The following is a 14,819-nucleotide window of genomic DNA, read 5'->3' on the forward strand; positions in this document are numbered from 1 at the left end:
TAGCTCACATTTTGTAGTGTTTGTGCTAATTAATCAGGACTTGATGATACTTCAGAATAAAATGGATGCTCAGAATCCTATGGAGAAATACAGGAGCAATTTTACCACTAAACTATAATATCCAATCTCACCTGTGTGAGAACAACCAGATTCACACTTGAAGAATTAAATTAGCTGATTTATTGCTCAAATCTATGCACAGGAATCTTCTCAGACTAACAATTTGCACCTGGATGAGATCAGATGAGGTTCAAAGATATTCAGGGAGGCTCAGACTTCATCCTGTTGTGACCTTGTAGGGATTCTAGACTCCTCCCCCTGGTTCAGTCAGTTTCTCTCCTATAAATTTCAAGAATAAAGATTACCTGCCGTAAGTCAAGTGTGATGGTCACGTAGTGATATTCCATTCCATTTTGAATGCTAGGACTTTGCCACCATGTATTCTTGCCATCAATTGCATTCGATATGGGATGTCTCACTGTTGAACCAAGAAAAAATTAATTAGCACAAAATGAAACTCATCTTCTTCTTTACCCTTCATTCTGTTTTCATATGAGTGCAAGTAGAACATACTGTATAATATCTTAGATAAAATTATTTTTCTAAGTTTCTTATGACACAGTGCTGACTTTGCATTGCTTTGTGATAAAATTAAGTTCAATGAGTTCTTTAGAAAATGAATTAAGACAGGATTCTATGGTGACACAACTTTCCTTTGTCTATCTGTAATGGGCAGAAGAAATAAACTTGAGGAACAGAAAAAAGAACTGCAACCAACACAATGGTCATATTAAAAAAATCTGAATTGGAGTAGAAGAATAATTTGAGAAAGTTCCTCATACATGACCCTCTTTAATTCCCAGAAAGATAAAGGAGGGAGAGAGGGAGGGAAGGAAAGAGGAAGTACAAGTTTCTGTTACTATAATAGATACTAAAAGTAGTATTAGTTTGTGTGTCTTCAGTTTCCAAGTACATCGCTAAATGTCTTTGGAGATTTTCAGTCATCCAGGTCATGTTGTCCCAAAAATACTTTTTCAAGACGCAACTGGACTTTCTGTTTTTTTCTATGAAGATGTTTCGCTTCTCATCCAAGAAGCTTCTTCAGCAGGTTTTCAAGCTACCTTGGAGGACTGGCATTATCTCCACAACTTCCCATTTGCTTCTGCTCAGAATAATTCACTGGATTCTGATGTAATGAAATAGTCATTAATTCCAAAGGAACCTGAAACAGATTTATCAGGCACCTTCCAATGGCATCATTAGTACTCAGAAGTGATCCCTAGTGAACTGCATTTAAGGAAACCGTCTACCTGTATGATAGCTAATTTTTCTAAAAACTATTTTTTTAAGATCAATAAGATCTATATCTTAATATTTAATAAGAGAAAACATATATATTAAAGGTTATACAGAGATTCAAAGGAATGTTTCATGTATAAATACACTCATATATATGATGTAGCCAAAGCAGACAATAAAGTCAAAGCACCTCTGCCTCAATCTTTTGATTAAGAGTCAAGACTTAACTTTTCAAAGAAACATGTTAAGGTTCAATGTCTATATTAACAGGGAAAACTGTTGCAATTTACAGCTCAGGAAACAAAAGAGATTGGATAGTTTATCCTGGGGATGAGATTACTTGTTCCAGCAAGACTAGCTTTTATATCATCTGAATATCTTAGTCTGTCTCCCCCTTTGGCCTCTTTCTCAGCTGAACTTGGTAGTCCATAAAAAGCACATGTTTCTCCTGAAAAGCAGAGACAAGAGAATATTAATGGATAATGGCACCAGAAAATGCCTGAGATGTTAACCTAGCTTGGTAATGAAACATTTTCAGGAAAAGAAGCAAGTTCGAAGGACACAAAGCACCATCCAACAATTGAAAAGAATGAATGGGAGTATGTTTATTGTGCATTAGCTAATTTAGCAAAAGCTTATGATCATGTAAACAATTGGCAAATCAAATAAATAAAATAAATAAATAAATAAATGTAAATAGAGTTAATTATGGAATACTTCACAAGCATAGTAAGGTGAGGCTGCTGAATGCAACAAGGTGGACATGTGATAGAAGTAAAGCACACACAAATATATATATATATATAAAAAGAATAAACAAGGTGGAAATACAAAATTCATTGCTTCAGGAATGTTTTGAGAACTGTGAATATACCAGTCTATGATTTCCTCAGACCAGAGGTGGTATTCAGCAGGTTCTGACCAGTTCTGGAGAACTGGTAGCAGAAATTTTTAGTAGTTCAGAGAACCTGCAAAACCACCTCTGACTGGAGATTTTACTGTATCCTTCCCCTGCCACACCCACCAAGCCACACCCACAGAACTGGTAATAAAAAAAATATTTGAATCCCACTATTGCCTCAAACTATACCTTCACTTTTTGGATCATGCTATTCAGGAGGAATCTGGTGATTACTCCACTGGAAAAAGTTTGAGGTATTCTGTAGTTTATCTAATCTTCAAATAGGCCTGTTTCATCAGGAATGTTTTATCTAAAATATCTTGAACTATTTCCCATTGCTAAACCACACCCTTAACAGGGACCTTGTAGGTCATATAGTCCTACCCCCTGCCCAAGCAGGAGACACTACACCATTTCTGACCTTGAACTAGTTCAGTAGCCCATGCTCCTGAGTTTTCCAGAATTGAGGAATTTGATATATTCTTCATGAGTGGGTTGAGGGGAAGAGAAAGATGGAGAAAAACAAAGTTGATTGGCTAGTATTACTGAGACCATCAAAAAAGAAAAAATGAGAAGTTTAAAGCGAAAATGGCAGTATATAATCCAGGTATGGACATGGAAGAAACAAGGATGGTTTCCAGAAACAGAAAAGTATGAAGAGGTATAATGAATATTGTTGTAAAGAATATTTACTTTTCTCTTACCGCTTTCCTTTAATTTATTTTACTCACTACTTTTCTGATTGTTATATATGTATAATTGCTTGGCATATATCTATGTTGCTTAAAGAAAATCATTACCATTGAAACCATTAAGCAAGGTTAATGTGTAAATTAATGTTTTCATATTATGTCAGTATTTCAAAACAAAAGCAATCTTTTCAAAATCATTGATAAATAAAAATGTCTGACTACAGCTGAAAACACAATTAAAACATTTGTTGGGAGATAATCTGTTAGCTCTAAAACTGCAAATGCTAAAAAAATGTACATAGATATCAAATGATTCAGCAGCACAAGGAAATATTAACATGTCATATGTAATAAAATTGGAGAGAGAAATATTTTTTATTGGATTTGTTATCTCTTTTACAAAAAATCACCCCAACCCTGTTAGCTAAGAAGAAAGAAGAAAAATTACTCTTGGCACTATGTGATCTTTTTACTGCTTCTGAACTTTTTCCCCTCCAGCAATGAGCTTAAATGTATCTTGGGAGGAAAAAAAATCAGCTGTAAATCAAGCCCAGGTCTCCAAGGTGATAGCAATAGAAGTTGTCTAATTAGAAATGTTGCTATCAATCTCCCCGCATCAAATTGATATGAGGTGTAGTCATGAAAAGAAAGAATGAGAGATGAATATACAATTAACTGTAATCCCATTACAGAAGTTTAATCTTAATTAAATTGAAACCACTGATTAATTGCTGAAATATATTTTATTACTTTTTTAAAAAGTGAGAGATAATATAAACTATACACTGCCTTCAAGAAAGGCGGGGGTAGGATCTGATAGAGCTAAAAGCTTACCATAAAGACCAGCCTCGGTGATGAATGACGAGGGAGTTAGCTTGCACACAAGCAACTCATCAAAATGTGGTCTTTAATTTGGCCTCACATATGATTAACCAGGGAGTGTGTGTTCATTTCCTTCCACCATAATTAAGGGGAGATGCACCAGATTCACAAATTCCAAGGGGACCATTTAAAGTCTGGTACATTACATGGCACTCTTATTAAAGGGCCATCTATGGTAAATAAAACAGTTCACGGTGCCAAATGAACATTTTGCAAACCTTAAAATGAAATGAGTTTGTAATGAAAGACCATGTGTTTGAATGGCTGTCTGCACTGCAGATTAACAGCAGTCAGAACTGCAGATGTGGGGTCTTGAGAGGCTGCTGAACTGATTCGTACTGGATTTTAGCTTAAAGAACCTTCAGAATTACCCCACAAATTTTTTTTGAGGAATGATCACAGGTAAGCAACTTATAGTATTCGGTCTGGGACTTCCCAAAAAATAAAACATGGTATTTGGATATTATGTATAATATTATAAATTTTCCTACATTTTCTTTTATTCAGAATGCTTAAGAATGATATGAAAAATGTCTTATCTGTCTCCACCTCCTTGTTTGACAGACTCCAAACATGATTCCCCAGTTTATTCTCCATTGGTGTATAAGAAAGGCCATCTGCTGATTCTCCCTGCTGGTTCCCTCCCCACCACATCCCTGTTGGTACTATTTCTACTTATAGAATATTCTAGCCTGCGTTTGATTTCTTCAGTTCCAAACTAAGGCTGGAAATAATTTGTCCCAATTTCTATCGTCACTGAAGTAACATTGCTTCCCCCCCCACTCGACTGGGGGCAAAGAAAGACTGCCATGGGGGCAGGAAAAGTGGGGCTTATCTCCTCTACAAATTGTGCACTCTAATGTCATCTGGAGGCCAGTAGAACTGAAAACAAAGTTCCAATTTCTGGTTTTGGTTCTATAGGGGAAAGAGTTGGCAGACTTGCTCTCATATAATCATAAGACATCCAACGTGCAGATGATATTCTACAATGGCTGTGTTCTGTTCCTGAATCAGAATCCAGCATAATTCCTAGCAATAGCACTTAGACTTATATACAGCTTCATAGTGATTTACAGCCCTCTCTAAGCAGTTTACAAAGTCAGCATATTGCCCCCAACAATCTGGGTCCTCATTTTACTGACCTCAGAAAGATGGAAGACTGAGTCAGTTTTGAGCCAGTAAGAATCGAACTACCGACATTCGGCAGAATTAGCCTGCAATACTGCATTCAAACCACTGCGCCACCATGGCTCTTGATCCAATATAATAATTTCAGCTGAGAAAAAGCATTGATGGTTTCAATGTGCATCCACACGGAGAAGGAGGTTAAGAACATGAAATAGATATAATACACTTACAGTTAGGATTCCTACTAAGCTGGTCACAGATACGGCATTGAGGGTTTCTTGCTGGCTGGCCAGGGACATGTTCCACCATTTTACAGTACATTTCTGGACCTCTTTTACCACAGGTAGCATTTGTGGTGATGAGAGCATTATAAGCCAAGTTCAGCACTGCAGGAAACAAACCTGAAAAAAAGCAATACTAGAGTAAAATATTCATAGAAATGTTTCATATTTTGGTACAGGAATTAATGACATACTTTCTACAGCACTTTTAGAAGTCATATTGATTCAGTATGCATAGAACACACTGCAAAAATATAGTCAAACAAAATGTCACAGATTTTGCCTTTAATATAAGTAACACTGAGAAATCAAAAAGTATAGATCAATGGTTTTCCGACTTCAGGATCTATGTTAGTGTCCATTTCTGTTCTCTCTCTCTCTCTCTCTCTCTCTCTCTCTCTCTCTCTCTCTCTCTCCCTCCCTCCCTCCCTCCCTCTCTCTCTCCCTCTCCCTCCCTCTCTCTCTCTCCTCCGTCCCTCCCTCCCTCCCCGCGCTCTCATCTCTCTCTCTCCATTTATCTCTCTATCATTTTTCTCTATCCAACTATCTAACCACCTCAACATGGACTCTGGACAACATACAATTAAAAACAAATACAACATGTAAAATCAGAAACAAGAAACATGAATGTAACAGAAGGAGGAACAACTATAGCCCACACAAATGGCAGACCAATTTAGTTAAGAGCTTGAAGGAAAACAATACATTTTTAAAGATGGTCTAAATGTTTTCAGGGTCAGAGCAGTCCGAATTCCAGGGGAATGCTTATTCAAAAAGAAGATGTTATGATAAGGAAACATGGATCCCAAGTCTCATCATGTGAATGGGAACTGATGGGTGCCTCCTCTGTCAGATCTTACAGGACAAAATTGTTGGGAGAGAGTCAGTTCCTCAGACAGGCAGGCTCTAGGCCATGAAGGGCTTTATAGCTGATAACCAGCACCCTGAATTATTCTCAGAAACTCACTACAAACCAGCGGCATTCATATAGAAGAAATATTGCATGAGTATGCACCCAATACTGTGTTACTGCATTTTGAATCAGCTAGTTAATGGGGAATTTTAAAGGGATGCATCAAATACTTTATTTAATGTATTTATTTATTTAGTTTGTCAAGCATGTATGAGAAAACAAGTATAAGTATGAACATAACATATAAACATATAAGTATAAACAGGTATAAGTATATACATAATAAATGAGTATGAATAAATGGGAACAGTAGGACAGGGACGATAGACATGCTGGTGTGCTTTTGCACGCCCCCTTACAGACCTTTTAGGAATGGAGTGAGGTCCACGGTAGACAGTTTAAAGATTAAAGTTTTGGGGGTTTGAGGATGTAACAACAGAGTCGGGTAGTGAGTTCCAGGCATTGACCACTCTGTTGCTGAAGTCGTATTTTCTGCAATTGTGTTTGGAGTGGTTTACTTTGAATTTGTATCTATTGTACTTTAAGAACCATGTCGCCATAGACACTTAGCTGAGCCAGTTTTCCTTCATCTAGATTCAAACAGTGTCCAGGCGCTGGAACACAACATCTATTGCATCACTTGGTGCAGAAGAGAATAGGATGAGCAGCTAAATATCATAAATTTTCTGATGGTATCTGGCCTCAGTGAAACATTAGCACTCTTTTCCTCTTTTCAAGCTTTTGCATTCCCAGTAGGTTCCACCTTTATTCCAACAGTTTTCTGCAGTGATTTTAACATCCGTAGTGTATTGAATTGATCAATAAGTGAAACTCTGGATTTTCTACTCAAAAAGTTTAAGTTGTAAATGTGGATTGATGTTGATGTTACAGTATATTTTTAAAAACAAAATAGACTAATGAACTAGGTATACAGAAAACAAACGAGGGGTGACATTGTTGTAGTGGTTATGTTGGACGACGTTTGGGGATATCCTGGTTCAAGCCCACTGTCATCCATAAAAACTCATAGGGCGATATTGGACCAATCACACTCTATCAGCTCAACCCTCCTTACAGAGTTATTGTGGGGTGAGGCACAATTTATACTGTCTTGAGCAACTGGTGGTAAAGTGGGATTAAGCATAAAGTAGAATAGCAGCATCTTCTCCTTGCCATATACATGTCTCCAATCGTTCTCTGGTTTCAGCTACAAACTTTAATAGGCACAAAGTCTAACCTCATCTAAGATTGTCAGGGGTGGACTTGAATGTCTAATAGATTTTCAAATAATTTCCCGTCTTCTCCCTTGCAGAATTAATGCAATGTTATTCAGCCCATTTCTTTTAATCTGCCACCTCAGTTCCCTTGTCTGTCCCTGCAATTAACCTTTGTGTCATTTTATTACTGACCCTGTTGGTCATGGTACAGTTATCCTCTGACATTCTACATTACTGACTCCAATGCTCCCTTTAAAACTAGGTTAAACATATTACCTAAGCAAGGCACCCAATTAGTTACTAACATGTTCAATTTGTACAGCCAGTCAATCAATAGTTGGAATTTTGTCAAATTTGCAGCTTATCATATTTTTCTTGTGTTTTTAAGTTCTATATTTTACTCCTGCTGGGTTTTCCTTTTTAAAAAACACTATTACCACAACAACTCTTCACTACCATGATTTGGATATATTTATGGCTGTCTATAGTTCAGGGAGGGATGCACAGTAAAAAGTGGGTACTGAAAGTGCAAATGAATTGTCAGTGGCTCCAGCAGCTCCCAATTGACTTACAACCTTATTATGTCTGAAGCTCTGTGGCGTGACTCACACAAAAGGCAGCAATCATTTACACATAAGGTAAAGACCCCCATCCTGCTTCCCTCTAGCTTCATCTAAAGAGAACATGATATAAACACATAAAGTATTCAGGTAGAAAAAGGATTTACACCAGAAGATGTTGGAAAACATATCAAAGGAATATAAACAGAAGGTGTGAAACAGTAATAGGGAAAACAAACGCCACTGTAGATTTCCTTTTTCTTTCATTTATTCCTGTTACATATTCACAATAATGTAGCATGAGGACAGAATGACTATTTAGGGACAACTAAATATTAAATGCAGATGCAATCTCCTAGTGGTATAAAACAATAGAAAGGAAAATCACCACACGGAAATTGGGTAATATTTTTCCTAACAACTGGATATTTTTGTTTTTGCCTAAACTTGGTAATCAAGGCATGATTATCTGAGAAAAAAGTAGTTAGTGTTTAATACAGCATAGTATCTGCTAACCTTGCTAGACATTCTAGACATGCTAGATATTCACTCTTATCTCAATATATGCATATGTGTGTAAGTATAAATACATTGATTAGTCATTTGGGACACTTTTGAAATAAACTAAAAGGGTTGTAATTGATCTGCCATAGCAGGCCATTTAAGCTCACATTACTTGTTTTAATAAACATTATGAGTAACTCTGGTTGAATATAATCCACTTAAAGTCAACCAAAAACATGGCCATAAGTGGAAAAACTAATGCCACTAAGTTTACATATTAACATGTTTCTGTACCACTGATAAAGGCAATGGTAGCATGGTAGAATTAAAGTAAACTACAAAAATATATTGACTTTGGGTTATTTAAGACAACAAACAATCAAACCATTGTCAATCAATAGCTCTAGTTCATCTTGCAAGAATTAATATTACTGCTGAAGTTCAGATTTACCAGTTTGGTTTGCAAGGGGACTGAACAGTATTAATCTTTCCAGGCATGGCTATAATCCAATATTGTGCTCTTCTCCTGCTGAAATCTTGAATGTAGCATGATTGTATCCAAGTAATATGCCAGGCATGAGGAACTGTGCCCTTGAAAAGGATGTCAGGTTGCTCTTAAAGCATGTCTCACAGCAGAGATGCATCTGATATACAACTGAATATAAGAGACTTTCATGAAATTTAGTGTTGATGGCTTTGATGAAAGAGATTCATTCTTACTGCAGTCCTAATGATGTCGAGAATTGGTGCAATGTGGGAGGCAGTGAGAAGATCAACAATCACAAAATAAAACAGTTTGGTAAATCAGGTCCTGAATCAAATGTTCATCAATTGTTAAGATGAATAGTAATCTTTACTTAAAAGTTTCAGTTGGAAATATCTTTTGAGATAACTTCTTTATTTTAATTGCTTTTCCGCTAACTGCTGTGAAAAAATTGAAAATTTTAATCATAAACTATTAAAAGTATTATAAAGGATTATCTTGATCCTTTTCAGTCGAGGTTCAGAATAAGAGGGGACATGGTATTGGATTATCTCTAGCATGGGCAGGATGGGGGTTGTGCATCCATCCTTCCCTTCTTGACGTCTTGGCGGCTTTTGATACCATCAACCATGGTAGCCTTCTGAATTGGCTTGGAGGAATGTGGGTGGTCAACATGGTGTTGTGCTGGTTCACTTCCTTTCTTAGGGGTTAATTATAGTCAGTCAATGATTATGAAAAGCGGAGATCCCATCCTTGAAGTGCTGCAGGGTTCAATGTGTCTCCACTCCTATTTAACTTGTATATGATATCACTGAGTGAATCATCCATTGCCATGAGATGATGTATCATTAGTACACGATGAAAGTGTGCTAAATCCTTTATTAGCATGAGTTATAAACTCAAAGTATGCTGATAGCATTGAGTAAATTTAGAATAGGAAAGTCTTTGGTAACATAATTTTCTCTCCCCACTGATTGGCAGAGGAGGCAGGCTGCCTGTTCCAGGAAATGAAGTATTTATATTCCTTTTAAAAGGGAGTCGATTATCAAGAATATACTTAAAATTACACTTAAAATGGAATATCTGATGATCTATTCGCAATAAATTGAGCTAAAATGAAATTAAAATGCTCCCCAAATAATTAATCATATACACTTTAGAAATTACTGTATCAGTGCACTTATTTTACAAAGACATATATCCATGTACTGATGTGCTCCCATGCTTTGGTTGTGAGCAGTTTATCAAATTCAGTGGGAAGAAAACACTGTTCTCCATTGTGCCAATGTGATGTCATTAATCGAGAACAATAATTTGACCCTGTAATGCAAGGGTCTTCAAACTTGGCAAATTTAAAACTTGTGGACTTCAACTCCCAGAATTCCTGAGCTAGCATGACTGGAATTCTGGGAGTCAAAGTCCACAAGTCTTAAAGCTGTCAAGTTTGAAGACCCCTGCTGTAATGTAACATTGTTATCTGCATCAGCACAAGCAACAATTGTTAGGTGTAAGGGATGCACTGTCAATGTGTCAGGGTTTTAAAAAAAAGAATCTTGTCTTATTCAACCCCCTGCTAGCATATATGAGCAGAAATGGAAAGTACAACACAGAAGCAGCAGACAGTGGGAGATGTGTCCTATCTGCTTTAAAGTGAATTGCTGGTGGTGGTGTAGGTTGCCAAGCCTTTGAGCTGGCATTTTTGAACTTTTCTGTTGAAGGACCCAGGACTATCAGATCTGAGCATAAACAATTCAAATTACAGCAAAGAGCTACAGAAAACACCTATTCTTCCATCTGATGGTAGGGCACATTTTTGCTAATCTAGCCTGGTAGCATTTGTAAACCCTTTGTAATCCAGCTTTTCTGTTCCCATTACTTTTGTTTTGTTTTGTTTTAACTTGATAAAAAAAAGGAACCATAGTCATCCTAGCATAGGTTACATTTCTTTGGGTTAACCACTCTTTTGATCTAGTGCAGGGGTGTCAAACTCGATTTTATTGAGGGCTACATCAGGGTTGTGTTTGACCTCAGGGTGCCGGGGGACGTGGCTAGGGTGGGTGTAGCCAGCTTGACATCACTTGTGTCAGGAATGGCTTTGGTGGCCCAAATGTTCTGCCAAAGAATATGGGCTCCCAAGCTATGTTTTCAGCTGCAATGGCCTCCTGCGACCCTCTGCCAGCAAAACAGAGTTTGACATCCCTGATCTAGTACCAGGCAAACAAAAGTGATTCAGTGCTAACTCGATTCTTTGCTTTCTTCTTCTTTTGTGCTTCTGGAGATGTCACTTCTGGATAATGCCTTTGGAAAACAGGAGTGAAAAAAACAACCCATAAGCTCCTTGCTGCAATTCAGTATATACAAATGAGCAGAAAATGATTTCATATTCCTCCAACTCATTATTTATTTATTATTTAGAAAAATTATATTGCTGCCTTCTCATATGTGATGATTCAAGGTGGCTTACAAGGATATAAAAACACAAGATTTCACAACTTTATCAGGCTTGGAGAGCTGCCAGGCCGATATCTTCCAAACGCCACTCTGTAGCAGACAATACTTGGCAAGAAGTCAGAAACAGATTTTCACCCTAATGAATTAAACTAATTGTCTCCTGCAAACAGCACTCCCCTTTCACTCCTCTTTATTCATCGTCCACCTGTGGCTTGACCCTTGTTCCTTAGCTGTTCTCTTCTCCTGGCGCATGCGTACACTGGGAACAGGCTCCAGCTGTTCTTCTGCCCCACTGATGTCCAACTCTGAAGGCAGCTGATAACTGTCAGATGGCCCTGGCCCAATCTCTACCTCTGACACAGAGCACTTGTCAGAACCTTCCCCAGATTACAGGACTGGCCCATATTTTCCCCAACCTCCTCACTGTCCGAATCTGGCTATGCTGGCCAATGGCGGGCCACAACAACACTAGCCATTTAATGGGATCCATCCTGTACTGGGTTCCCCAGGCCTGCTGACAGAACCACATCCTCAGGGCCTTCCAAAAGAGTGTTAGAGTGCAGGCCAGTCTAATTTCTGGGAGGATGATGTTCCAGAGAGAGGCAGCCATCATGGAGAAGGCCTTTCTTCTGGGTTTCACCAAATATATCTCCTTAGGGGACAGGACCCATTCCTGGCCTCCCTGCTATAGTAGGTTGGTAGATGTGACTGGCAAGAGACAGTCCCTGAGATAACCTGGCTCCAAGCCATAAAGTGCTTTCAAGGTGACAACCAGCACCTTGAATTGCACCCGGAAGCAAATCAACAACCCAGTCTATCCTTGTTTCTGACAGGATGATTTTGAAAGATATCCAGAAATTCTATTGTCGCTGCCCAATAGATTGTATATAAATTCTGCCACAACATACACATTTTTATGCACAGCTTTTCTGATTGGTGTAATATGGCTTATTTTTTATGAACTTACCCAATACATTGTTTTCTGTGAAACTTTTCCAAATGCATACTTTTTTTAAAAAAAATTCTTAAACACACCTTTAGACAAAGCAGTCGTGCAATGATGTCTGTATGTCACATCAGTCACATCTCTAATGTCTGAATTATTTCCTGATCCAGATAAAACCACCTCAGAGGTCTTATGGATTTGGATGGATTCCATGAGACACCTGGGGTGCTTCCTATAAATCTTGAAGGCAATTCAGTTAAATATCATGTTACCTACTGATACGTTAACCAAGCTTTTGATGAGATTGCTATTGGGTTTTCTCTTCATGCTATTCCCTTGATTTATCAAGAAAATTTGGGAACTGAAGTGACAGAAGCAATGCTAGGCAAGAAGAGGAGAAAGATAAGCAGTCAACCTGACTGACCATGGATACAAGTTCAACTTTGAGCCTACATCATGGCAATGAGAAAGGCAAAGTGTCATTACTTCTGCTCATTTAGTGCTACATTTCCAGTTTCCTTAAAATATTATCATTGGTGTAATAATGACTAAAACACTACCAATGCTACAATTACTGCTACTTCCTATTGCAATCAGCATTCAACCCTGACAAAAAGTAAATAAAAACTATCCCCCTGCATATCATCTCAGATTTCAAAATTCATTTTTAAACTTTGTGGGGAAATCTTAAAATTATACTAAATGTGTATCAGGTGTAGCAAAAGCAATAAAGATATGAAAAAAGCTTCTTCAGAAGAGATATAAAGTACTGTCTTTTGTAGGTTAACACAATGCTGGAATATGGCAACACAATGAGTAAGCATATAAAAACAATGGGGTGAAACAAACATATTGTTGCAGTCAAGGATAATTTCCTATAGTACCCCATGGAGAATAATTTAATATCCTCAATTCACCATGGAAAACAACATGTTTATACAGCCAGAAAATAAGTTCCATTTGTAGGTATAACCACCTGGACCCAGCAATAGTATGGGCAGAGTGGAAAATATGAAGTTGTTTGTTCAGAGATAAAGAAAATACAATATTACACCCTTTCAGTTGAATCATTCCTAAAGCGTTAACATCTAGTGCATCTTTTCTTGTTTAAAAGAGGGCTAACACATTTCTATTCTTAGGTGTGAGTGCTTTTACTCACTGATCACTATATTAAAAATTCTTCATCTTTTAGACTGTGCATCCCTCCACTCCTCCAGTCTTTCAGCTATATTTCTCCTCTGATATGTTCATTTTCTCCCCTTCTTGTTATCAGTGTCTCTTTATGCACATAAACACTCACATAGACATTCATTAGATTTCTACTATTTTCCAGCTAAATGATATCCAAAACCCTACCCTGCCTCTGATATTGAACTTACATAAACTGACATTTTGGCACCACTTTCATTATGACAGAAATAAAGGCTGTGCCAAGAAGGATTTTCATCAAGGATGCCCACTTTGTTTACAGCAGGTATGAAGTAGATCTGATCCACTACATATTGCTGGAAGTCAGTTCCCATCAGTCTCAGTAAGTATTACCAATATAGTACTCAGAGTTGATAGGAATAGTGTTCCGCGTAGCTGTTTTCACTTATTTTCATAAACAAGCTTAGACATTCTATACAGAGTATTTCTTTTTTGTAGCAGTGGAACAGAGGTACAGCTGTTGAAATGTGCTGCTTAATTCCTTCTTTGCTAACCTGGTTCTTGATCATTCCACTGAAACCAGAACATTTTATAATGCAATAACTATTTGTTTGCTTCTGCAACCCCACATGTGTTGAGGATCAGTTGTGTTGAGAGCTCAGAAACAGATGGCTGTCAGAAAAGCAATGACAACATAACATGGATAAGAACTAATAAACAAATGCATCTTGGTGAATAGTACAGAAGTCCTGCCTGTAAATGCCAACAGACAGCTGGCTTGAAAACACTGTCACGCTATACTGAACACTACATGTTTATTTTAATATTGATGAGTATTCAATGGTTATCATTTTAGCCAGCACCTTTCTGGATTAAGTTTTACTTGTCTTTCAAGGATCTTAAATTAAATACTCTGTTCCATTAATTTGTCTTAGAAAGAGAATGCGTGGATTTATATTATATTAATGTTGAAACAAAAAAAAGGTGACATAGCAATAACAGCAGCAAAATCCACATACTGCATTCTAATATAATTCAGATATTCTAAAAAGGAAATATTTTTCTCCTAAGTATATTTTGGAAGATTCTAGGCCTGGTTTCAGTTTATTAGTAGGACTGATTAATGATTATTTTAAATTGTATTTAAGGTTCCCAGAAACCTTAAATTATCTATTTTATCTATTATATTTCCTCATTATTTTGGACACATTATCTTATCTTCACTCTATACATTTTTTTTTTATTATTGTCCTGGACACGGTCAGCCCAAAGCTTTAAATATCTTCAACAGCATTGTAGCCTAAATCCTCTAATCCCACCAATACTGAGTACAATTGAAAATATCATTTCCCCCCATTTTATACATATTTAATTCTTTCCCAAATAGATGAAGCCAATAAATCCATAAATAA

General features: G+C 37.2%; 1 protein-coding gene across 9 annotated transcripts in view; it reads right to left on the minus strand.

Annotated features, from left to right (window-relative positions):
- LAMA2 (laminin subunit alpha 2) overlaps positions 1–14,819 on the minus strand; it is a 423,950-nt gene that overhangs the window by 329,394 nt on the left and 79,737 nt on the right. For all 9 annotated transcript variants that reach the window (XM_087972045.1, XM_087972041.1, XM_087972015.1 and 6 more), the window contains exons 2-3: positions 5,133–5,303; positions 366–478 (exon numbers count right to left, since the gene is read on the minus strand). In XM_087972045.1, coding sequence (XP_087828171.1) covers positions 366–478; positions 5,133–5,303 — 284 coding nt within the window. The remainder of the gene's footprint in view (positions 1–365; positions 479–5,132; positions 5,304–14,819) is intronic.

The sequence above is a fragment of the Notechis scutatus genome, chromosome 1 (assembly GCF_049901735.1).
Source record: "Notechis scutatus isolate UNSWTSFEM ecotype Mainland chromosome 1, rNotScu1.2, whole genome shotgun sequence".
In the NCBI taxonomy this organism is placed as follows: Eukaryota; Metazoa; Chordata; class Lepidosauria; order Squamata; family Elapidae; genus Notechis; species Notechis scutatus.